Here is a 26875-nt window from a genome sequence, read left to right as displayed (position 1 = left end):
TGCTGGCACAGATAGCACACAGCAAGGCTTCCTAACAAAACCTGACTTCTAGGCTCTGGCTCTAATTCCACCCTCACTTCCCCCAAGAAGTCTTTCTAAAACCTGAGGATCAGGTAGAGAAGAGTACTACTCCATGGATGGCGAAGATTGGTAATTAATTGGTAGTAGCTGCCTGGACCTTTGTGATAAGATGTTCCTGAAGCATCACTTCAGTTCAGAGTGTTGTGATTGATTAATGATGCCTGCAAGGAACTGGGGTGAACAGCAGTGCCATGTGTGTCATGTGTTTGTCATGTGTGGAGTGTCCACTTGAGTTATGCTATACCTTTTTACTTTAGAAAGTCTTGGACCTAGTTCAAGGAAGAAGATGAGAGGAGGTAGACTGAAGGACAAGTCTAGCTGATCAAGTCAGATGAGAGTTTATGATTTCCAGATAATTTTATACCTTCACATCATACCTGGTTTATTGGGGGCATTGTTGGGGGGTGAAGCCTTATCCCTCTCTCCTGGTGTTTCTATGAAGATAGGGGCTCTCCCTTTTCTCCCTCCTCCTCAAGGGACAATTTGATTATGTAGCACTGGACATTCACTGGACCCTGTTTCACCAGTGAAAGACATGCCTGCTCAAGTTTGCTCATCATGGGCCCATTTTCAGTGCAGTGAGCACCCGGAGTTGGGCTGGGGGCCCTTTAAAGACAGTTCTGTGCTCCCTGTACATGCAGCTGTTGAAGTACACAGCTTAGCAAGCAGGCCCAGGTGTCCAATTCAGGGAAGAAGGTAGGAGGGCCAGAGTCTCCAGTCTAGTCTTTACCAGAGTCCTGCTTGAGGGGCTGGAGGGCGCCTGCACTCCAGGACAGAGGTAGGGCTTGCTTCGCCTTGCCTTCTAATCCTTGTACGCCCTTGTGCTTAGAGAGAGGGGCGATGGAGGGGAGAGTAGTTAGACACCAGGGCCCCTAGCAAATATCAAGCCCTTAGGTATCAAAAGGTGGAGGCTTAAGAATATAGCATGTCATTTCAAATCCATTTCTAGGGGAATACATCTATAATTCAAAACATACCTTTGAATGATACAAAGGATAGAAAGTAGACCTCAAAAATTTCAGATTAAAAAGTATCGATTATAATGGGGCACAAGGAGTTAAATATAGAGCACATCACCAAATACTGCCCATAGATCAGGGTCTGCAGTCTCTTCCAAGTTTGCAGAATTAGGGAGACCCTCTGGGGTCTAGGCCCTACTCCAGGAAGTGGCTCTTGGGCGCCTCAGACAAATAGGCCCAGAGCTGGTGACTACCAGCAGGGGATAGTCAGTACATGAGCAGGGAGAGGGGGCTGCTATCTCCAGGCCTGAGAGGCTGGTGAGGACTCTTCAGGCCTGTCAGCTTGGGAAGGGGTCTCTAATCCACCCAAGAGCACTGAGGCTGGGCTAAATGAGGGCATTAACACACACGTGGTGGTGGCGGTGGCGGGGACGGGTGGTGGTGGTGGTGCACAGGGCTCTGGCTTTCTGGGTGCCACCAGAGGGCCCCCAGGAGTGGCCTGTCACCATCTTCTCCAGCCTGTTCCATGCTCCCTTCCCTCTCATTCCACCTGCCCCTAATTCTCCCTCTTCCCTAGTTTCCTCCTCCCTCAGTCCTCTCCCTGCCCTCTCCTGAGTGGCTCTCCATCTCTCCCCCCATCTATTCTCTCTGCTCTTCCTCCTCTCCTTCTCTGTCCCTCTCCTCCCTCTTCTCTCCCACCCCCTCTTTTCCACCTGGGCCTGAAGCAAAGCCCTTTACACCCAGTTAAGGGTAGGGGGGCACAATTTAGTTCCATCCGAGACCTCCCCAGGGTTAATAGACCCTTTGGCTTGGCCCCCTTGGAGTGAGACATCCATTTCCTTGGGAATGGGGGGTTCTCTGGCTGATTTAACTGGCCACAGAGGAAGCTCTAGGTCCGAGGAACCAAGTTTCCAAGGACTCAGCCTAGAACAGGACTTGGCGGGGGAGGGTCCTTGTAGGAGCCAGCCTACCCCATGGCCTCACCCAGATGCTGGAGACACACTTATTTATTATGCAGAGGCTCAGAGAAAGTGGGTGGGAGACTTTGGAGGCAGGGCTGTGGTGGCTGTGAGAGGAGCTGTGTCCAGGCTTGGAGCCCTGGATAGCCATAGGGGCAGCATCATTTCTTGGAGGACTGTTTTTTCCAGGAAGCCACCTTCTTACTGCCCCTCCTGGTTTTGCTGAGAGTAGGCAGGTCCACTTCAGGTGGTTTCATTCTAAAAATCAAAATAGAGAGAAGCAAATGCTGGGAAATGGGTGGAGAGAACTGGTGTGGACAGAGCTAAGAGCCCTGCCCTGGCCTGGCCCGAGCCGAAGTGGGCCTGGCCCTCCGCCTTGCACAGCTGAGGCTCTCTGGGTATTGCTCCAACCTGGGGTCCCAGAGGCACCTGTGACCTTTCTAGGTGCTCATAATTTTGCTTTTCTATCTTCATAAGAATTGTGTGATTTTCACGTGCTTGCAGAATACATAATTCGCTTCAGTTAATATGGCCACATTAGTGGACTTTTGACAGGTCTAGAAAGTTCCTTGCAGGGAGACAGCAGGCAGCCTCCACCCTTCTCAGACTGATGGTCTGGGTTGTAGGGTTTCACCACAAAGTCTACAAGAGGCCTCAATCTCCACCACCCAGACCACTGCCAGTAGCTCCAGGGAACAGGCTTGATGTCCAGCTGGACCTGGGCAGTTGTTTAAGTGAGTCAGATGTCAGGGATGGCCCGGGGGGTGGGGTGCTGTGGGAGGGTTGGGGGGAAGTGACTTGCCACTTAGCCACTTAGCCACTTAGCCCCACATGAACTCTGTGGCCTATGGCAGAGCCAGGGGCCCTGCTGTGAGCCACGCCCATTCTGTTGATCACAGGAGGGCCCCGCAGCCCCCAGGCCAGGGTGGCCACCTACTTCTTCTCAGCCTCAGGAGGGGACTCCTCCAGCTTGTCCCCCAGGGCCAACGAGGAAAAGCTTCCTTGGATGTCTTCTGATATCGCCTTCTTGGCTGAGTCAGGGTCTTCCGGGCCCGGGATATAGGTTGAAAGGCTGTAGGGGAGGCAGGGAAAGGAGGGCAAGGTTCAGCAGAGGCACAGCCAGAGGGAGCCCGGAGTCAGCAGCTCTCGCTTGGCACTGCCAGCTAACATTCCAGTTCTGAGAGAGAGGAGACTCCCCAGGGTGGGTAAAGGGAGAGCCTGACCACTGGAGATCCAGAGACTCCCCAGAGGTCGGCTTCTCTGGCTTCTGTTTGAGGAGGGGATCATCCTAACTCTGTGTCAGTGACCCTTGTGCACCCAGCACTGACCACCAAAAAGGCCTGTGGGGGTGCCGGGGGCGCCACAAGGTGGGCACAGGAGAGAGCATAGGAGGCCAAGGAAAGAAGCCATCATGTATAGTCTTATGGGCAGATCGTGTCCCCCTCCCCAAATCCCCTCTACCCCAGAATATGACCTTATTTGGAAATAAAGTAGGGTCATTGCAGATGTCATGAGTTAAGAGGATGTCATACCAGAGTAGGGTGGACCTCTAACTCAACATACCTGGTGTCCTTATGAAAAAGGGGACAAGGTGGACACAGACACACAGATGGGGGAACACCACGTGAAGCCTGGAGGAATAACGCTGCCACAAGCCAGGCAGTACCAGAAGCCAGGAGACCAGCCTGGGGCAAGTCCTTCCTCTGAGCCCTCAGAAGAAGTGAGGCCTGCCCACACCTCTGTCTCTGGCCGCCAGAACCAGGAGACAGTACATTCCAGTGTCAGCCATTCAGTCTGAGGAACTGTTGCAGGGGTCTTAGGAAACTAATGAATACAGAGACAGGACAGGCCCTTTTATTCATTATTTCTTCATATTTATTGAGTCCCTGTTATGCCACTTGCCTGAGGACAGGGCATTTCAGGGACAAGAGACAAGCAGCGGAGGGGAGAGGAGGGCCTCTGTCATAGAAAAATGAAAAATGGAGGTGTGGACTGGGCTCTCCTGTTGGACAGAGGTGGCGGGAAAGTAGATTGTGGGAGTGCGTCTCGTGAGACCTTCTGAGCACCACGGTGGTGCAAAGAGCTCCCTGTGCCCCCACCCAAGCTGCTCTTACCTGCCTGTTCCCCCCCCCCCCCGGGGGGACAGTCACAGCTCAGCATTTCCTAGGAACTCAAAGCACAGGTAAATGAAGAAATGGGAGTCCAGCCGAGTGGGGCACCGGAAAAGGAGCCCTAGGTGGGAGCTGCCAATAGCAGGTTACATGGTGTGAGAGTCATGGTGACCAGGACGGGGAGTATCGGCCGTGCTGTGCAGGGAGGCCCTCCATCAGGCCTGGGCTGTGTTGGCAAACGAAACATTCTGGCAGCTGGGGAGACGCTCTCCTCTGCCTGGGCCGGGGCTGATGGGGAGTGGGGCCTGGTGTTACCAGAGCATGGAGGGTGGGTTTGGGGACCCAGTCAGGCCTGGAGCTCAGGAACGGGAAAACAGCGCCTCCCCTTCCCCCTCCCTCAGCTGTTAGCACCTACAGAGCATCCCTCCCCCCACCCCCACTTTTAAGTTGTGGTTAAAAGTATAAAACATAAAATGTACCCGTTCTTCAGCGCCCACTTTGTGGCGTTAAGTACATTCACATTGCTGCGGATCACTCCATCTACCTCCAGACTTCTTCACCTTCCCGAGCTGAAACTCTGTCCCCATGAAGCACTAATTCAGTGCTCCCTCTCCTCCCCAGCCCCTGGTAACACCACCCTACTTGCCGTCTCTGTGTTTGACTCCTCTAGGGTCCTCATGCAAGTAGGACCGTGCAGTGTTTGTCCCCTTGTGACTGGCTCATCTCACTGAGCATAGCGTCCTTGAGGTGCATCCATGTTGTCGCGTGTCAGAATTTCCTTCCTTTTTAAGGCTGAGCAATATTCCACCATATGCACAGACCACAGTTTATCAGTTCATCCCTGGATGGGCACTTGGGTTGCTTCCACTTCTTGGATCTTATGAATAATACTGCATGAACACAGGTGTACTAAATACCTCGTCGAAACTCTGCTTTCAACTCTTTCAGGTATCTACCCACAAGTGAAATTGTTGGCTCATAATTCTATTTTTAACTGTTTGAGGAACTCCCAGACTGTTTTCCATAGCAGCTTGCACTATGTCACATTCCATTCCCACCAGTAGTTCACGCGGGTTCCAATGTCTCCACAGCCTCGCCAAAACTTGCCATTTTTGTTTTTTGGAGAGTGGCCATCCTAATGGGTATAAGGTAGTATTTCACTGTGGTTTTGGCTTGCATTCCTCTAATGATCAGTGCTCTTCACTCATTTTTTTAAAAATCAATTTCTGCATCTTTGGATCATTGAAGGTAAAGCATATGGAGATCGTGTTCACTTCTGAATCCCCAGGGCTGAGCATGAGGCCAGTCACGCAGTAGTTGCTCAGAAACGAATGAGTGGCATGACATTTAGGTTAAAAGCAGGGGCTGCGGGGATCCCTGGGTGGCTCGGCGGTTTGGCGCCTGCCTTCGGCCCAGGGAGTGATCCTGGAGTCTCAGGATCGAGTCCCACATCAGGCTTCCTGCATGGAGCCTGCTTCTCTCTCTGCCTGTGTCTCTGCCTCTCTCTGTGTGTCTCTCATGAATAAATAAATAAAATCTTAAAAAAAAAAAAAAAGCAGGAATCTGCTTCTGAGGAGAGGAGCCTCCCATTCCTGAAGGTAGAGGAGGGGTGGCCGGATGACCATGGCGGCTGCTCATCAGTGGACACTCTGGCAACCAGCCCTTCCTCAGTCTAACCTGACCTCTACCTCCCAGGGATAAGATCAGCTCTAGATCATCATTCAGCGGAAATGTCCCAAGGGGTTCTATGTGCTGGGCCCTGGGGCTGAGCAAAGGACACAAAGAGGAGGGAGGTGCGGCATGAGATGCAGGACACCCGGCCCTCTGGGCTGGCACAGCTTAACAGGTGCACAGAGACCCGCAGCTCCTTCCGAACCCATGTCTGCTCCTCAGGGCAGAGCTGGCTCTTCAGGCCCGCATGAATCTCCGGGCAGTTGTCCTGGGCCGGGCCTGCCCCCACCCTTCTGCTCTGTCACAAGCAGGCTACTCAGCAGTGGGCACCCACCCCATCCTCTGCTGGGGCTTGGGAGGCCTCCGTGGGGAGCCCCCCATCCCTGGGCAGCCAAGCTCCTTCACTGGCCACAGTCAGACCCAGCTCCTCTTCCTGCTCAGAACCCTGCTTCTCCACGGGAGCCTCACAGACTCGAGCCCAGACGAGGGCTGTCTCTGTGGCGGGATCTGCCCTCCGCTCTGCCCACCTGCCTGCATTTACTCTGCAGACCTGTCTCCCCTTCCTCTCACCTTCCGGCCTCAAATCCTCCCACTGTAGCTGTACAAAACCGGGCGGATTCAAAGTCTATCTCTGGCAAGGAAGAAATGACTCCAGCTCCGGTTATCTTCTGACTCGACCACAGGAGCGACCCCAAGCAGGCCCTACCTCGCTGGGCCCAGCCAGGCCTCCGACCTTCAAGACAATAATACAAATGGCTGTGTGGTTTTATATCATCAAACTTGAGGTGGTGGTTCGCTTCACAGATGTAGATAAGAGAACTGTTGTTATGGCAACATTTGCTTGTAGAATTCCATTCCCTTTTTTCTCTAAGTGCTTCCAAACTGCCAACCTAATAGGCCATTCCAGAATTAAGAGGAGTCCTACTGATTTATAGTCTCAGGAATCCTCCCCTTTCCCCTTCCAAACACCCTGTCCGTGCATGCGCGCGTGAGTCTGTGTTTTTGTCTGTGTGTGTCTCTGTGTGTCTGTGTGTCAGTGTGTGTGTCTGCGTGTTTGTGTCTGTGTCGCTTGTTGATTCTTTCCCACCATTTCTCAAAAACTTACTGAAATCTGTTGTAAGCATGAGGTCCTTTCAGGACCCTTGCGTACAACAAATTAGGAGCCTAGAATTCACTTCAATAATAGTAGCAGGACTAACAATTGTAATTTGTAACCTCGCAATTGATGTTAGTGATGCCAGAATTTCACACATACCTGACTCACCTAATCCTCACAACCCAACACATTGCAAACCATGCTCATTCTTGCCTAATAGACAAAGTAGCTGAGGCAGAGGGTAAGTGGTCCTTTTAAGGACAGTGGAAGCCTGATAAAGAGCTACATGTTCTGGTAACTAGCTTTTGGCATCTTCCGCTCCCCATCTATGACCTGCTCCTACCCCCCAGCACCTTGTCTGTTAAATGTCTCTGAAAAAGCCTCTGCTTGCTGTCTTTGGCACCTTCCAGTGGCCTTGGTTCATCTTCAGTATGGGCCTCCTGGATGTCATCCTCCCCATCACCTGTTTTTGGTATAGTACTTTCTTGAACCTGAGCAGACCCAGAACCTCCATTTCACTTTTTCCCTGGGACTGTCAATGAGCTAGTTGGTCTTGAAGGACCCCCAAGCCCTCCTTGAGTCTCAGGCTGTGGGGTCTTGGTGACTTTCTTCTCTGTACCTGGCTGCATCTGCCCTGCCCGATGTCCACAGGGTCCTTGGGATCCCTTCTCTATTAAACGGTCCAGATGCAGGGCTCAGGGCGTGACCTCTATGGTTCATCCCAGAGGAACTTCTTTAGGGTCAGGCCGACATTCTGGCATGGCTCAAACTTGGCGCACTGGGGAGTGCGGGCCCAGGCATCCAATGTGTGCAGGCAGGTGATGTTTTTTATGTGAATTTGCTCCTCACTTCATGGTATACGACACCTCAGCAAACACACTTTCCTAAGAGGTGGGACTTAACATTCTCATTTTAAAGGTGAGGACAATGAGGATTAGGGAGGCAAATGGTCCCCCGGCTTACAAAGAGCAGAGTTGGGGCTCCCACCTTGTCATGGGACTCCTGACCCACAGTACAGCGCAGGCATTCCAGAATCCACTCTTAACACAGCCTCCAGCAATGTCGTAAACTGTGGGTTCTTTCCCTGGGCAAGGCTCCACGCTTCTTGAGCCAAGAGACCTACCTCTGTTCACCTCACCCAAGCCGGGCCTGGGAGGTGCTCAATAGATGAGCATCACCTGGTTGAAAAGCCAGCACTCAGTGGCCAAGAGGCAGTGGTAAGGCAGCACCACCCCACTTCCCTTCACAAGAGCCTGGCCTCACTTCATGAGGGACCCTTGTCTATGTGGCCCTGCTGGTAAACAGAAGCAGCACTGGGATTACACACAGGATGGGGTGGGGTGTAATGGAACAGAAGGTGGAGGTGTCCCTAGGATCCCTACACAAACCTGTCTTCATTATTTCCCCACAGAAACCAGCATTGTGCAAACCATACCATGTCCCCCACTCTCTAAGAGGGAGCTTCCCCCAACTTGTATCCCAAAGAAACCAACAGCACGGCCTCAATCCCCCTTGTCACCTGCAAAGTCTTCTGCTTGCTGCCAGCTTCTGTTCCCACCAGTGTCCCTCCTATAGCAACGTCTCCTCCCACCCCGTGCCTGCCCTGCATCCCAAGTTTTTCCTGTTTTACCTAAATTTGTAGTTGTCTGGCAGGAAGTAGCCCATCTTGCAGTCTTGTCGAGCCTGGAAGATCTGTTTCAGCAGATTCTGCTTGCTGAAGCCATATCCATTCAAAACACAGCCTCCAAAAAGAAGCTTCCCCCCAGCAAACATCTGTCAATGGACAGGAAGGATGCAGTGAAAGAGGCCCGCAGCACACCAGCACTGAATCTCAGGACAGTGCCCTGGGCTCTCAGAGCTTGTGCCAGGAGCCAAGTCTCTCTCTGTTGGTGCCGGGCCCTCCCTAAGCCACCCAGCCTGTTCCCAAGGAGGGCATCCCCACCATCCTAACCTTTGCCCCCTGCTTGCCCACCTCCTCAGATGCCACTTCACACACAAGTGTTCCAGGGCCCTGCGGCCAGAAGGGTTTCTTCCTGCTTAGAGGGCTCTATCACACCCGCCTACAGCCAGCTGGCTCAATAGGATGGGAGCCTTTGGAGGGTAGGGCTCTTGTCCTACTGCTCTCTGAATCCCCAACCTCTATATTCAGTCTCCAGCAAGTAGACAACTGTCCAAGGGTTTCTGTGCAAGGATATCCATTATAATGTTATTTGTTATGTACCCCCCCCCAAACAAAATAGAAATAACATAAATGTCCAACAAAAGACTCACAGGTAGAGAAATCAAATGAAAGATTCTTATGCAGTGGTTAAAATCACAATTTAAAAACCTGGACCCCAAAGTCAGAAAAAAGACTGAAAAAGCCAGAGGCCAGAATGTTAGCATGGTTGTGCCCTGGCACTTCCAATAGTGCTGGATCTAGCAGGTGCCTGGCACATACTTGTTACATGAACAAATGAGACAATCTGGGTAATATGGGGAAGTAATTATTTTCTAAATTGTATATTCTAGATTTTCTACAATGAATATATATATTTATTTTTTATTTTTTACAATGTCCTGTTTTTAGTAAAAAGTTATTTAAAAACAGATGAAGAAGAGGGCACCCTGGGTGGCTCAGTCAGTTAAATGTCTGATGCTTGATTTTTACTTAGGTCATGATCTCAGGGTCCTGAGATTGAGCCCTGCATGGGGCTCCATGCTCAACGGGGTGTCTGCTTGAGGATTCTCTCTCCCTCTCCCACCACCCCTCACCCTGCTCACGCTCTTTCTCTCCAATAAATAAATAAATCTTTAAAACAAAACAAAACAGTAAAAACAGATAAAGACAATTTGGTTCTCTAGGTTAGCTGTCCCCCAATCCCTTGAGCCTTCCAGGCTGAGGGATGCATGGGGTCAGGCTGGGAATAGGAGACTGGACTCCAGCCCTGGCTCTATGTGCTGAGTAAGTCTCAGCCAGGCTTTCTGTCCCTGTTCCTCAGATCCCACAGACTCTCTCTCCTCTCTGCTCCCATAACTGTGAGTCCACAAGTAAGGCTGTAGGAGACAATATTGGCAGGCAGTTGGCAGTTGGTGCCCCTGGGCCTTGCTCACCAGAATCATCCCCTGCACCACAGCATACTTCTTCACCAGTAGGGGTGGTTCCCTCTGCAGGGGGCTGTCCAGATCATACCGCAGCAGGCGGTAGGGGTCATGCTGGCACTGCCAAGACAGAAGTAAATGCCCATCAATCCTATGCCAAGAGGATGCACTCAGATTCTTGCATTGTCAGGCTGGTCAGGTTCCCATGGAGTCCCGGAGCTCCATTTAACACTTCCCCCTAACTTTTGTTCAATGGACTCTTCAGCCCTGGCACACACACCTCCCATGACCATTGCCATGAGCGTTTGGGCATCTGGGTCCATCTAGGGCCTTCTTCTGGTGAGGGCTGTCATGGAGATGACTGCCTCCCACCACATGACAGCCACTAGCCCCACCCTTGAGGGTCTGCAGGACTTGAATGTCCCTTCTGCCTGGGAGAAGCCCTGCTAGAGATTTGAAGGTATACCATATTCATGGATGTGTCCATTTGCAGGGTTCCTCCACCCTCTACCCATTGCTGGCTGCCCCTCTGGACACCACCCTAAATCCATTAAATCCAGGGCCAGGACCTGAATCAAACCTACATCTCAAGGTAAGACCTTCTCAATCCAGAGTAAAGCTTGTCTCTTTCCCCTCTTTTCTTCTGGATGCTACAAATCCATTAAAATGGCTAACGAATATTGTTTTCTGGTTTTATCTATTTTTTTTATCCCAGGTGTCTCCAGCTGTTCTGCCTGATATTTCAACTTAAAATGAGAAATCCAGAACTGTATCTGGTGTTCTAGCTTTCACAGCAAGACCATGTTAGGGAACATTTCTGCCTTAATCACACACTGATGCTGATGTCAGAGTCCCTGTGAAACCTGACACCTTCCTCCAGATCTGTCCTCTGCACCCCTCAAATCCCACCACCCATTCCTCCAACAGATTCAACCACTTCAGATCAGGCCCTGTCCCCACTCATGCTGCTCACAGCTGGGCTGGACTGCCATGCATCCTATGCTTACAGAGAATTATTAATGAACAATTAGGAGGGACTTTGGTTACCTTAAGTTCCCATGTGGGCAGGGATCCTATCTGTCTATACATGAATAAGCACAGAGCAGGACTCAGTAAGTGTTCACTACATTTATGTAAATTGGGGTTAACTCCAGAAAACATACACAGCTTTGATGTACAAGACTAGTAAAAAGGCTTTGGTGTCTGGTCAGAAGGGTTCTGACATTAAGCTCCTGGCACTGGGCAGAGTGCAGGCACAAAGGTGGACACACGGGGTCAGGGAGGCCACACTCCTGGGAGGAGAATGGAGAAGGTGTCCCAGGGAAAACACAAAAACTTGGAATTGGGACTGCAGTAAAGGGAGAAGGGGCAGATAGAGGATAAGAGAGGGCACAGGATGAGAGGATTTGATGGAAGTCACCAGATGGACACAAAGCTGACATGCTTATGTGGCATCCTCTGCTCTGGTTGGGGTGGGGACGGGGCCACCCTTGCACTGTGTTAACCCTGCTAGGGATGGCTACTGGCTAAGGATTATGTTGAGACTCAGGAATGACCCTGTGGCCAGGACAGGACCAGGGGGCTTTCAACGTGCCCCTGATGGACAGATCCTTGAGACTTCAACCACAGTGAACAAGGACCTTAAGCACCTCTTTTTCCGACCACCTTTGCACAGGCTGCTGCCTCTGAAGGGAACATTCACCCATCTGCACAAACCCTCTTAACCTGGGAGATTCTCACTGACTCTCTGGAGGTGGCAGGCCCCGTTCCCCACTCCAGAGCTGGCCCTTCATGGCCTTGTTCAGGGCTGCTATAACTGCTGCCCCATCATGCTGGGAGCCCCTCTGGGGCCTGGCATGGGGCCAGCACACAGTAGGTCCTCGGTCACAGTCTATGAATATTTGTGAGCCCATCTCTGCTCTAAGTACTCACACAAATACATAACCACAAGCTATGGTGAGTGCTGTACATGAAAATGGCAGAAAAGTTCTCAAGGTCAGAAAAAGCACTTGCTTCGATGTGGTGACATCCATCTCAGGACAGGAGGATGAATCAGAGGGAGAAAAGACAGGCAAAATAAGACAGACAGTGTGTGGAAGAGCGTGTGCAAAGGCTCCGAGGAGAAAAGGAAGTGAAAGAGGGCCCACGTGCTGAGGTCGAAGGGCAATCTCTCAGCCAGATGCTCAGCCAGTCCTAGAGCCTCTGTGGGGGGTCTCCCCCACAGGGCTCTTGATGCCAAGACCCTGGGGCCTCCTCAGCTGGGCCCAGGACCAACCTGGATACAGGGTGAGGCTCGGCCCTTCTGCCGGTGACTGTAGAGTGTGTCGAGCAGCCACTGGAGCTGTGCAGTACTGGTGGGGCTCTGGCTTGAGACTATGCCGAACACCAGGACCTGGCTGGGGTCACGGGGTGCAGACAGGAAGCGCTCTAGCTCCACATCAGTTACCAGGGGTGCCTTCACCATGCACTTACAGCCAGCCCGAATGTCTTCCTTGTGAATGAGCTTCCGCAGCACCAGTGGGCAGTCAGAAGTTGAGGCCGCCCACCTGGTGGGGCTGCGCCCCTCTCGAGCCTTCCTTCTGCAATGAGGAACAAGTGGGCCAGTGCTCAGTGGGCCGGGCTCAGGCCCTAACCTCTATGTGCCTCAGGGTTCTCAGGTGCAGAACTGGTGACTCCTTCATCCATCCAACAAAAAGTGTGGAGTCAACTTGAAACCCTTTTCTTTCTCTGACACCCCACATCCCATTCAATCTATCAGTAAGCTGGTCTGCTCTATATCCAAGAATGATCTAGAATCCGACCACTTTCCTGAAACAACCCCCTCCCACCCCACTCCTACTGACATGGCCCAAGCCACCATCATTTCTTGCCTGGATGCCTGCAATGGCCTCCTAATGGCACGCTGTTTCCTTCCCTGGCCCCTCTTCAATCTATTCTGCATACACCAGACAGGGATCCTGGCTGGCAGGGTTCATGTCATGTCACTATTCTCTTTGAAACCCTCCAGTGGTGTTCCATACTTCACAGAATAAAAGCCTAAGTCCCTATGGTGCCTTCCAGGCTCTACATGATCTGGCCTCCTTCCTCAGCCCCTTGCCCTCTCTTACTCTCCAATATTGTCACCTTTGCTTATTGTGCTCAGCTGCTCTAGCCTGTTTATCTCCAGCCTCAGGGCCTTTGTTTTTGCTGTTCCTTCTGCCTGCCTGGCTCTTCCCCTGGGCAGCCACACAACTCACTTTCCTTCCCATCTCCTTTATGTTTTTGTGCAAATGTCACCTTCTCACGGTGGCCTTCTCTAACTGTTCTATTTGGAATTGCATCCCTTAGCCCTCAAGAAATGAATAAAAACTATCCCTGAGGAAATCCAGCTATTGGACTTACTAGATAAAGATCTTTAAATCAGCTGTCCTAATTATGCCCAAAGTACTAAGGAAACTAGGAATGAATAACTAAAAGAAACAAGGAAAACAATGTCCTACCAAATAGGGAATATCATGAAGAAATAAAAAGCATAAAATAAACTAGAAATTTTAAAGTTGAAAGTACAATAAATGAAATGAAAAATTCAACAGCAGATCTGAACAGTCAGGAAAAGGAATCAGTAAACTTGAAGACAGACCAATTAGGATTACCCAGTCTGAGGAACAGAAAGAGAAAACAACAACAAATTAATAGAGGCTAGTTTCACATGGGACACCAGCAAGAATGCCAAGATACACACAATAGGAATTCCAGAAAGACAAGAAAGAAAGGAGCAGAAAGAATATTTGAAGGAATAATTGCCAAAACTCTTCAAATTTATATATCTCTAAGAAGCTCAACAATCTCTAGGTAAGACAAATTCAAAGATATCCACAGTGAGACATATTATAATACAATTGTTGAAAGTGAAAAACAAGAGAATCTTGAAAGCAGCAAACGTGGTTAATCATATAAAAGTGATCCTCAATAAGATTAACAGCCAATTTCTCATCAAAAATCATGGAGGCTCGGGATCCCTGGGTGGCACAGCAGTTTGGTGCCTGCCTTTGGCCCAGGGCGCGATCCTGGAGACCCAGGATCGAGTCCCATGTCGGGTTCCCGGTGCATGGAGCCTGCTTCTCCCTCTGCCTGTGTCTCTGCCTCTCTCTCTGTGACTATCATAAAAAAAATAAAAATAAAAATAAAAATAAAAAATAAAAAAAATCATGGAGGCTGGAAGGCAGCAGAATGACATATTTAAAGTAGTAAAAGAAAAAACCTTTCCAACAAAGAATTCTATATTGAGCAAATTTATCCTTCAAAAATAAGAGAGAAATCAAGATAAAAGCTGAAGGAGTTTGTCATTAGTAGACCTGCTGCAAAAGAAATGCTAAAGTGCCTTTAAATTGAAATGGAAAAATACTAGACAGTAGCTTGAAACTATATGAAGAAATAAAAAACAAAATCAAGATGCATAAAATGTAGTTTTTGACAACAACATGGCAGAAGGCTGAGTTTCTATAGGAGCTGAGATTTTGTACACTTTTGAAGCTAAGTTTGTATTAATTCAAGCTAGATTGTTATTGTAATCCCTAGACTAACTACCAAGAAAATAACTAAAAACTATACATAAAAAGAAATAAGGGAATCAAAATTGTATGTTTTGGGTGGCTCAGTTGGTTAAGTATCTGACTCTTGATTTTGGTTCAGGTCATGATCTCATGGTCGCTCTCTCTCTGCTCCTCCCCCCACCACTCACACTCTTTCTTTCTCTCTCTCACCTAAAATAAAACAAGTAAAATCTTAAAAAAAAAAACTGTATGTATTAATTAGGGCTCTCTAGAAACAGAAGCAATAGGATATATAGATAGGATATATAGGATATATTGATAGGATATATAGATACGATAGGATATATAGAAAGATATATCAGAGAAAATGTATTACAGGAGTTGGTTCATGTGATTATAGAGGCCAAGAAGCCTCACAATCTGCTGTCTATAAGCTGGAAAGCCAGGAAATCCAGTAGTTTGATTTAATCTGAGTCCAAAGGCCTGAGAACCAAAGGAGCCATGGTGTAATTCCTAGGCGTAGGCCAAAGGCCCAAGAACCAGGAGGCTGCTGTATAAGTCCTAGAGTCCAAAGACTCAAGAACCAGGAGCTCTGATAGCCAAGGGCAGGAAGAAATGGACTTTCCAGCTCAGGAAAAGAGAGAAGGAATTCACATTTCCTTAGTTTTTTGTTTTGTTTTGTTTTGTTTTATTCAGGCTCTCAGTGGATTGGATAATGCCCACCCCCATTGGTAAAGATGGATCTCTTTACTCAGTCTACTGAATCAAATGCTAATCTCTTCCAGAAACACATTCATAGACACATCCCCAAATACCATCTTCCCCTTAGCCTAGTCAAGTTGGAACAAAATTAAGCATCACACCACACACTAACATACATAAAAAGAAGAAACAAAAGAAAAAGTCAACAATGGATGAATTGAGGAACAAAATATAAGATTTATGGAAAACCAATAATAAAATGGGAGAAGTAAGTCCTTTAATAGTAATTACTTTTATATGTAAATGGATTAAAATCTTCACCAAAAACCAGAGATTGGCAGGATGGAAAAGAAAAAACAACTCATGATCTAAGTAAATGCTCTCTATAGGAGACTCAAAGATACAACTAGGTTGCAAGTAAAAAGATAGAAACAAACTCCAAGCAAATAGTAACCAAAAATGAACAAGGGTGGCTAAACTAATACCAGACAAAGATATACTTTAAGAAAAAAAGTTATTTCAGGAGATAAATAAGGCATTATATATTAAGAACAGGGTCACTCTCACTAGAAATACAACAATTATGAATATATTATATATATATACAATATGACAATACAACCTCTAAATAAATGATGCAAAAATGGAGAGATTGAAGGGAGAAACAGAAAATTCTCCTCTAAGTCTAGTTGAGGATGTCAACACCCTATTTTCAATAATGAATCAAACAACTAGAGAGAAGATAAACAAGAAAATACACAATTTAAAGAACACTGTAAACCACATTAACCTAAAAGACATGTATAGATAATTTAACTCAACTATAGCAAAATATACATTCTTCTCAAGTACACATGGAACATTCTCCAGTATAAATTATATATTCACCCATCAGAAAGTCCCAATAAATTAAAAAATAATGAAATCATACAAAATATTTTCTCCAACTACAGTGGAATAAAACTAGAAATCAGTAACAGAAGGAAATTTGTAAAACTCATGTGGAAATTAAGCAATACATTCTTAAACAATGGATCAAAGAAGGAATCACAAGAAAAATTAGAAAATACTTTGATATTAAAGAAAACAAAACAACTGGGGATCCCTGGGTGGCTCAGCGGTTTAGCGCCTGCGTTTGGCCCAGGGCGCGATCCTGGAGTCCTGGGATCGAGTCCCACGACCGGCTCCCGGCATGGAGCCTGATTCTCCCTCCTCCTGTGTCTCTGCCTCTCTCTCTCTCTCTATGTCTATCATAAAATAAATCTTAAAAAAAAAGAAAGAAAGAAAATAAAACAACCCCAAATACCAAAGCCTATGGTATACATTGAGAAGAGTACTCAAAGGGAGATGTATAGTATTAAGAGAGAAGGAGCTCCAATCAATAACCTAATAAAACTTTACGCTAGGAAAACAAGAATAATCTAAACCCAAAGCAAGGAGAGGGAAGGAAGTCATTCTCAGTAGAGTCAAGATAAAGAAAATAGAAAATAGGGACGCCTGGGTGGCTCAGTAGTTGAGCATCTGCCTCTGGCTCAGGGCATGGTCCCGGGGTCTTGGGATTGAGTCCCACATTGGGCTTCCCTCAAGGAGCCTGCTTCTCCCTCTGCCTATGTCTCTGCCTCTCTCTTTGTGTCTCTCATGAATAAATAAATAAAATATTTTTAAAAATAAAATAGAAAATAGAAGGCAATATAGAAAAACAACAAACAAAATGTTGGCTCTCTGAAAAGATCAACAAAGTTGACTAATCTTTAGTTAGATTAAGAAAAAAGAGGGAAGACTCAAATTACTAAAAAAAATATGAAAGTGAGACATTACTACTGATCTTACAAAACTAAAAAGGATTATAAGAAGTTATTGTGAACTCTACATGAACCAATTAGACCTAAAAGAAATGGATCAATTCCTAGAAATGCACAAACTATGAAAACTGACTGAAGACCTCTAACAAGTAAAAAGACTGAATCAGAAATCAAAAAAACTTTCCAACAAAGAAAAGCCCAGGACCATATGGTTTCACTTTTTAATTCTACCAAACACTTGGATAACTAACACCAGTTGTCCTCAAATTCTAAAAAATAGAACAGGAAAGAACACTTCCTAACTCATTCTATGAGGCCAGCATTACTCTGATACCAAAGCCAAAGACAAGAAAAGAAAAGACTACAAGTGGATATCCATTATGAATATAGATGTAAAAATTCTCAATGAAATAAATAATAGCCAGCCAAACCAACAGCATATTAAAAGGATTATACACCATGCCTAAGCAGGATTTGCCCAAGAAACATAAGGGTGGTTCAACTTATGAAAATCAATCAGAGTAATACATCTCCTTATATAAAACCCACAAGATCCTCTCAATTGATGGAGAAAAAACATCTGACAATTCTAACACCCTAGTTCAACAAACTAGGATTAGAAGGGAACTTCCTCAACATGGTGAAAGGCATTTATGAAACACTCAACAAGAATATCATACCCAACGGTAAAAGATTGAAAGCTTTACCTCTTAGAGATCAAAAATAAGACAAGGATGCTCACCTTCACCATTTCTATTCAATATTGTACTAGAAGTTCTAGCTAGAGCAATTAGACAAGAAAAAGAAATAAAAGCCATCTAAATTGAAAAGAAGTAAAACTATTTCCATTCACAGATACTATGATTATCTATGGAAAATCCTAAGGAATAAACACACACACACACACACACACACACACACACAATAAGAACTAATAAACAAATTCAGTAAAATGTCAAGATAAAAGCTTAACAGGCATGAGTCAGTTATATTTCTATACACTAGTGAAGAACAATCTGAAAAGAAATTAAGAAAATAATTTCACTTATAATAGCATCAAAAAGGATAAAATACTCAGAAATAAATGTAACCAAGAAAGTGAAAGACTCACACAATGAATACTACAAAACATTGAAAGAAATAGTTTTATTTTGTTTTGTTTTTCTTTTTAACTTTTATTTAAATTCTAGTTATTTTACATACAGTGCAATATGGTTTTCAGGAGTTGAATTCAGTGATTCATCATTTACATACGATACCCAGTGTTCAGCATAACAAGTGCCCTCGTTAATACTCGTCACCGATCTAGCCCATCTGCCACACATCTCCATCAACCCTCAGTTTGTTCTCTATTATTAAGAGTTTCTTATGGTTTGTTTCCTTCTCTCTCTCTCTCTCTCTCTTTTTTTAAATAATGAATTAAACCCCTCAGTTATTTTTTTTTAATTTTTATTTATTTATGATAGTCATACAGAGAGAGAGAGAGAGAGAGGCAGAGACACAGGCAGAGGGAGAAGCAGGCTCCATGCACCGGGAGCCCGACGTGGGACTCGATCCGGGGTCTCCAGGATCGCGCCCTGGGCCAAAGGCAGGCGCTAAACCGCTGCGCCACCCAGGGATCCCTCTTTTTTTTTTTTTTGAAAGAAATTTTAAGACATAAATAAATGGAAGGCATCCCATGTTCTTACATTGAAAGACTTAATATTGTTAGCTGGCAGTACTATCCCAAATCAGCTGCAGATTTAATGTGCTTCTTATCAAAATATCAACAGCCTTTCTTTCTGAAATGCAACAGCCAACCCTCAAATTCATATGAACTGTAGGGGGCCATGAATAGCTTAAACTATCTTGAAAAAGAAGAACAAAGTTGGAGTTCTCACACATCCTGATTTCAAAACTTCCTATAAAACTACAGTTATCAAACTGGTGTGATATTTGTATAACGGCAGACATATAGACCAATAGAATAGAATAGAGAGCATAGAAATAAGCCCTTACATTATATGGTCAAATGATTTTTGACAAGGTTGCCAAGACCATTCATTCAATAGGGAAAGTGCAATTTTTTTCAAAAGTGCTGGCAAAGTTGGATTTCCATATGCAAAAGAATGAAGTTGGACACCTTAAGCAAAGATTAACTCCAAATGGATCAATAACCTAAAATAATATAATTCTTAGAAGAAAACATTGGATATATGCTTTACATTGGGTTTGGCAATGATTTCAAGGATATGACAGCAAAGGCACAGGTAACATGAGAAAAAATAGACAAAAAATTGCACTTTATGAAAACAAAAATCTTGTGCATCAAAAGATACTATCAATAGAGTAAAAAGACAACCCATAGAACAGGAAAATATATTTACAAATTATATATGTGATAAGAGCTTAATATCCAGAATATTTTCTTTAAACTCCTAAAATCAACAAAATAACAAGAACTTGATTAAAAATGGGAAAGAACAGTCTCTAACTGCAGCAATGTGGATGGGAGTACCAGGTACCAGGCTTGGAACAGAATTTCATGGATCACTTTAATAAAATGGCAGACTAACTTGATATGAAGGAAATGGCCAGCTTCAATAAGGTCAAGCTAAAAAAAAAAAAAATAGAGACACAGGAGAACACCTGCTGACCAAAGACACCACTGAGCAGGAGAAGCAGAGTCAGCATCACTCACAACAGCTGACATGTGGAAGTAACCCATGTGTCTATCAACAGATAAATGAATAAACAAAAGTGGTCTATGTGTACTATGGACTACTATGCAGCCCTTAAAAGGGAAGGAAATTCTGACACACGCTACAACATAGATGAACCTGGAAGACATTATGCTAAGTAAAATGAGCCAGTCACACACACAAAAATACTGTATGATTCCACTTACATAAAGGACTTAGAATAATCAAAGTCACAAAAACCAAGTAGATTGGTCATTGCCAGAGGCTGGGGGGCAGAAAATTGAGGGCTAGTGTTTAGTGGGGACAGAGTTTCAGTTTTATAAGCAGAAAATAGTTCTGGAGATGATGGTCACATAACATTATGAATGTATTTAATACCATGAAATAAATATACTTAAATATGAAAGGGTGATAAATTTTATTTTATATGTATTTTACACTACAATTTAAAAAATTGAAAAAAGAAATTATGAAAAGATGCTTGACTTCACTTACAATAAAAGAAATGCAGAAGAGAAGAGAGTAGGAGGACCCTGAGCTCATCTGTCCCACAGATACAACTAGATAACACCCACATCAGTGTAAATAGATGTAACAGACTCAGAAAACAACCTGAAGAGTGACAGGATAGATTCTCCACAGCTAAATGTGAAGAAGAGGCCATCAAAGAGGATAGGAAGAGTGGAAACATGGTCAGGAACTAAAACCATCTGCAAAATTGCTCTGGGAAGGAGAGACACTGTAGGAGCAGAGAGGGGGAAAGAAACAGACCCTCACATCAGGCACCCCAGTCACAGGGAACCCACACAGGGAAGATGACTCCCCATAATATTTGGCTTTGAAAACCAGATGGGCCAAATTTCGTGAGTTCTTACAACCAGTGGGGCTTAACACCTGGAACTTTAAAAATCAGTGGGCTCACTTCTGGGAGAACTGGGAGGGCAATAGGAAACTGAGTCCCTGTCCCTAAAGAGACAACGCAACGAATAGCCCCATGGAAATACAGCAGAGAAGCAGACATTTGAAAACTGCGTAGGATATATGGAAGGGAGATCTGTCTACGAATCTCAGAGTGTGTGCTAAAGGGGCAGGCATTATTGGGAGACTTCTCTAGGAACAAAGGAGCCGGCCAGTGCCATCTTCCTCCCCTACCCCCAGCCTAGACACACAGATACCTACAACCAGCACAGTGCCAACATGCTGACATTTGTTATTTGCTAACAGTGCACCCTACCCCACACACTTCTGTGGATACATCTCCTCCAACCTGGCAGGCCATGGTTTCGAGGGGCTTCAGGTCTCCTCCCACCGCAAACCTTCTCAGACCTTGTTAACACATGTTCCACTCCTGTGTTATCCTTCAGACAGGCCTTCTCCAATACACCCTTGGCTGGAGCCCATCCAAAGTGATGCCACAAGTCTGGCAACTTGTAAGTAGCCCCAACAAGGCCCAGTACCACTCCAAAGTGACTATTGCCCCAGGGAGAGGGGAAGATAGCCACACACACCAGTCCAAATGTGGTCTAGCAGTAGGCTGGGAGCAGACATCTGGTCTGACTACAGGCCCGCCCACCAACAAAAGCTTCTCAGGGGACAACACAAGGAAAGCATCCTGTACATTAGTGCTATGGCATCTCTGGAAAACACCTGGTCTGACTTACCTCAAGCCCAAGGAGGCCCCACTAATCCATTAACAGCACAGGAATCAAACTCTGCTTACAACAGGTAAAGAGGGCCATGTAGATGCGTGGACTGAAGGCAAAAGTGGCTTGGCCACAACAGCAGCGTCCACAGAACACATATACAAAACAGGCCTAAAGTGCCAGTTCTGGTGAATAGGGACCACTGCTCAGCAGGGTACTATAGGGTAGGACCTCTCCTTCATAAGGCTACTACTTTCAAGAGCAAGAGATGTAGCTGACTTTCCTAACACATTGTAACAAAGAGTTAGAATAAAGAGACAGAGGAATAAGTCCCAAATGAAAGAATAGGACAAAATCACAGCAAGAGACATAAACAAAATGGAGGTAAGAAATACACCTGATCAAAAATTTAAAGTAATGGTCTACAAGAGTCTAATTTCAGACCTAAAGACACATGTAGGTTAAAAGTGAAGGAATGGAGAATGGAAGTGAAAAGAAACAAATTTATCATGCAAATGGAAGTGAAAAGAAACCCTGGGTAGCAATACTTATACCAGACAAAGCAGACTTTACTTTTTTTTAAGGTTTTTATTTATTTATTTATTCGAGAGAGAGAGAGAGAGAGAAAGAGAGAGAGAGAGAGATAGGCAGAGGGAGAAGCAGGCTTCATGCAAAAAGCCTGATGTGGGACTCGATCCCAGAGTCCTGGGATTATGCCCTGAGCCAAAGGCAGATGCTCAACTACTGAGCCACCCAAGCGTCCCTAAAGCAGACTTTAAAACAAAGACTGTAACAAGAGACCAAGAAGAACACTATATAATCAAAAAGGGAAAAATACAACAAGAAAACTTAACTATTTATTCACCCAACATGGGAACACCCAAATACATAAAACAGTTAATAACAAACATAAAGGAAGTAATTCTTAGTAGTGCAATAAGAGTAGGGGACTTTGGGACACATGCGTGGCTCAGTGGTTGAGCAGTCTGCCTTCAGCTCAGGTCATGATTCTGGGGTCCTGGAATCAAGTTCCATATTAGGCTCCCTACAGGGAGCCTGCTTCTCCCTCTGCCTGTGTCTCTGCCTCTCTCTCTGTGTCTGTCATGAATAAATAAATAAAATCTTTTTTTAAAAAGAGTAGGAGACTTTAACACACCATTTGCATCAATGAATAGATTGTCCAAATGGAAAATCAACAGGAATCAGTGGCTTTGAATGACATATTGGACCATGGATCTAACAGATAAATTCAGAACATTCCATCCTAAAACAGCAGAATATACATTCTTTTCAACTGCACATGGAATATTTTCCAGAATAGATCACATATTAGGCTACAATAAACTCTCAATAAATTAAAAAAGATTGAAGTCATACTATGTACCTTTTCTGACCACAGTGCTATGAAACTAGAAATCAACCACTATGAAAAATCTGGAAAGACCACAAATACATGGAGGTTAAACAACATGCTCCTAAACAATGAATGGGTGAACTAAGAAAGAGGAAATAAAAAAAAATACATGGGAACAAATGAAAATGAAAAACATAATGGTCCAAAATCTTTGGGATACAGCAAAAGCAGTTTTAAGAAGGAAGAGTATAAAAAAAAAAAATAAAAAAAAAAGAGGGAAGAGTATAGTAATATAAACTTAAGAAACAAGAAAAATCTCAAACAACCCAAACTTACACCTAAAGGAACTAGAAAAACAACAACAACAACAACAACGACAACAACAAAAAACAGAACTAGTAGAAAAAGTAAAGATTAGAGCAGAAATAAACAAAATAGAAACTAAAAAAATAATAAACCGATCAATGAATCCAGGACCTGGTTCTTTGAAAAGATCAACAAAATTGATAAACCTTCAACAAACAAACAAAAACAGAGAGAGAAAAAGGACTGAAATATCAGAAATGAAAGGAGGGGTGTCCCTGGGTGGCTCAGCAGTTTGGCACGCCTTCAGCCCAGGGTGTGATCCTGGGGTTCCAGGATTGAGTTCTGCATTGGGCTCCCTGCATGGAGCCTGCTTCTTCCTCTGCCTGTGTCTCTCTGCCTCTGTGTGTGTGTGTGTCTTTCATGAATAAATAAATAAATAAAATAAATTTTAAAAAATAAAATAAATTAAAAAAAAAAGAAATGAAAGAGGAGAAATAACAATCACCACCACAGAAATATAAAAGATTAAAAGAGAATATTATTAAATACATGCTAACAAACTGGACACCCTAAAAGAAATGGATAAATTGCTATAAACATATAACCTCCTAAAACTGAATCAGAAAGAAATAGAAAATTTGAACAGATCAATTATGGAATAGAATTGAATCAGTAATCAAAAAGATCCCAGTAAACAAAAGTCCAGGACCAGATGGTGTCACATGTGAATTCTACCAAACATTTATTTAAAGAATTAATACCTATTGTCAAACTTTCAAAATATAGAAGAGGAAGGAAAGTTGTTTTGAATTTATTCTGAGGCCAGCATCACCCTGATACTAAAGCCAGATTACAGGGCACCTGGGTGACTCAGTGGTTGAGCATCTGCCTTCAGCTCAGGTCGTGATCCTGGGGTCCTGGGATGAAGTCCTGCATCAAGCTCCCCATGGGGAGCCTGCTTCTCCCTCTGCCTATGTCTCTGCCTCTCTCTCTCTGTGTCTCTCATGAACAAATAAATAAAATCTTTAAAAAGAAAAAGAAGAGAGAAGACCCAAATTACCATTAAAAATAAAAAAGAGGATATCACATAAAGACCTTACACACGTTAAAAAGATAAGGGAATACAATAAACAATTCTATGCATATAAATTCAGTATGTTAGATGAAATAGGTCAATTCCTTTAAAGACACAAGCCATCAAAATTCACTCAAGAAAAACAGATGTCCAGAATAGTCCTGTATTCATTAAAATTAAGTTTGTTTTAAGGAGCTTTCTAATAAAGAAAATGTTAGGCAAGATGGTTTCACTGGTGAATTTAAGAAAAAAATACCAATTTAACACAAAATAGAAGAGAAAGGACTACTTCCCAACTCATTTTATTAGGCCAACATTACCCTGATAAAGCAGACAAAAACATTACCAAAAAACTACAGATGAATAACCCTCATCACTATATGTATATAAATTCTCCCCAAAATATTAGTAAATTGAATCTAGCAACAGAGAAAAATAATAATACTTTATGACTAAGCAGAGTTTATCCCAAGAATGCAAGACTAGTTCAGCATTTGAAACCAACATAGTTCACCATATTACCAAAATAGAAAGAAAACCACACATACATGGCAAATTGATTTTTTATTTTTATTTATTTTTATTTTTTATTTTTTTAAAGCTTTTATTTATTTATTCATGAGACACACAGAGAGAGAGAGGCAGAGACACAGGCAGAGGGAGAAGCAAGCTCCATGCAGGGAGCCAGACACGCAACTCCATCCCAGGTCTCTAGGATCACACCCTGGGCCCAAGGCAGTGCTAAACTGCTGAGCCACCCGGGCTGCCCACAAATTGATTTTTTAAACAAGTACAAAGACAACAGAGAAAAGAACATCTTTTCAAAAAATGGTCTGGAACAACTGGATATCCATATGCAAAATAAATAAGCTTCAACTCAAACTTTGTACCTTAAACAAAAAGTAACTCAAAATGGATCATAGGTCTACATGTAACATAAAACTATAAAACTTCGAAGAAAAACTTTGTGACACTGGGTTAGACCAATTTCTCAGTCAGCATTATTGACATTTTGGACTGTATAATTCTTCTGTGTGGTGGTGCAGATCATTTTGTGCATTGTAGGATGTTTAGTGGCATCTTTGACCTCTACCTACCTGATAGAGTAGCAACCCCTTCCAAGTTGTAACAATTAAAAAATGTCTCCCAATATGGCTAAAGGTCCTCTGAAGATCAGAACAATCTCTGATTGATAACCACAGGGTTAGGCAGAGTTTTTAGATATGACACCAAAAGCACAATCCAGAAAAGAAAAGAAAATTATAAATCGGACTATATCAAAATACATTTTGCTCAAACAACAACAAGAAAACCATGTTAAGAAAATGAAAAACAAACCACAGAACCTGGGAGAAATATTTCAAGTCATGTTTCTGATAAAGGACTTATATCCAGAATAAGGAACTCTCAAAACTCAACAATACGAATACAAATAACCTACTTTAAAAATGCACATAAGATCTGAACAGACATTTTGCTGAATAATAGAAGGATATTCCATTATTCCAAGCCCATGGAAGGATATTCAACATCATTTGTTATCAGAGAAATGTAAATTAAAATGATAATGAGATATCACTACACAATCTATTAGAATGGGTAAAATATTTTTGAAAAGCTGACAATACCAACGACTGACAAAGATTTGGAGCAACTGGAACCCTCATACACTGTGGATGGCAATGCATAACAGTGCAGCTACTTGGGAAAACAGTTGGCAGTTTCTTACAAAGTAAGTATATATTTATATACAACCCCGCAATCTAGCTCTGAAGTATTTACCCAAGTGAAATGAAAAACTATGCTCACATAAAGTTGTTGAGTATTTATAGGAGTTTTATTCATAATCACCAAAACCTGAAAATAATCCAAATGTATTTTAATAGATGAATGGATAAATAAATTTCTGCCCATCCATGCCATGTAATATATGCAGAAGAGTTAACATAGAAGGCCTGAGGCTGCTATCTTTAGAAAGACAAGCTTACAAGGTTGGCATTTCACTGATGTCTAGAAACTTGGCACTTGAACCATTTCCTACACTAAGCCCAGACTCTTTGTTATAAACAATGTGATTTATGTTGAACACCTGCTTTCCCTCTAGCAGTCTGGAATTGTCTGGAATTTTGATATCTGCTAGGCAGAGAGTGCCTGTGTAACAATCACACAATAAAAACCTTGGACTCTGAGTCTTTAATGAGCACCCTTGGGCAGAAATATTGCATGTATTACTGTCTTTTTCACTGCTAGAGAAAGGAGCGTGCTTGGTACATCCCTTCACAAGAGGGAGAGAACATAAGGAAGTCTGTGTATGGATTTATCCAGATTCTACCTGCATCTCTTACCCTTGCTGATCCTGTTATGTATCTTTTCACTATAATAAACCTAATATATTAATGAAACTATATACTAAGTCCCTTGAATTCCAATAAATCTCTGAATGTGGGGATAGTGTTGGAGCCCCCTAAAATAGGATACTACTCAGCAATAAGAATAAATGAACTGTTGATACATGCAATAACATGGATGAATCTTGCGTGCATTATGCTAAGTGAAAGAAGCTAGACTCAAAAGGCTCTACCTAGTGTAATTCCATTTATATGACATTTTAGAAAATGGTTTAGAAATAGCTACAAAGAATAGGTCAGGGGTTGCTAGAGATTAAAGGTGAATGAAGAGTTTGACTACACAGGGGCTACACAACAGACTCTGTGGGGGGAGGGGGGTTGGTGGGAGGTGATAAAACCATTCTGCAGTTTGGCTATGGTGGTGGTTATACAACTCTATGCAGTTACCAAAACTCAGACTTTTACACCAAGTAA

At 44.1% G+C, this 26875-nt stretch overlaps 1 protein-coding gene across 10 annotated transcripts in view; it reads right to left on the bottom strand.

The window, feature by feature from the left end:
* Positions 1-2029: 2029 nt before the first annotated feature.
* The window catches only part of C20H3orf20 (chromosome 20 C3orf20 homolog), a 77578-nt gene continuing 52732 nt past the window's right edge, over positions 2030-26875 (bottom strand). For all 10 annotated transcript variants that reach the window (XM_038565550.1, XM_038565551.1, XM_038565549.1 and 7 more), the window contains 5 exons: positions 12234-12537; positions 9971-10078; positions 8508-8650; positions 2937-3071; positions 2030-2257 (listed from right to left, as the gene is read on the bottom strand). In XM_038565550.1, the coding sequence (XP_038421478.1) occupies positions 2161-2257; positions 2937-3071; positions 8508-8650; positions 9971-10078; positions 12234-12537 (787 nt within the window). In that variant the 3' untranslated portion in view covers positions 2030-2160. The remainder of the gene's footprint in view (positions 2258-2936; positions 3072-8507; positions 8651-9970; positions 10079-12233; positions 12538-26875) is intronic.

This window comes from Canis lupus, chromosome 20 (genome assembly GCF_011100685.1).
Source record: "Canis lupus familiaris isolate Mischka breed German Shepherd chromosome 20, alternate assembly UU_Cfam_GSD_1.0, whole genome shotgun sequence".
Taxonomy (NCBI): domain Eukaryota; kingdom Metazoa; phylum Chordata; class Mammalia; order Carnivora; family Canidae; genus Canis; species Canis lupus.
Note: the sequence above shows the minus strand (reverse complement) of the source record. Positions and strands in the feature narration are given on the sequence as shown.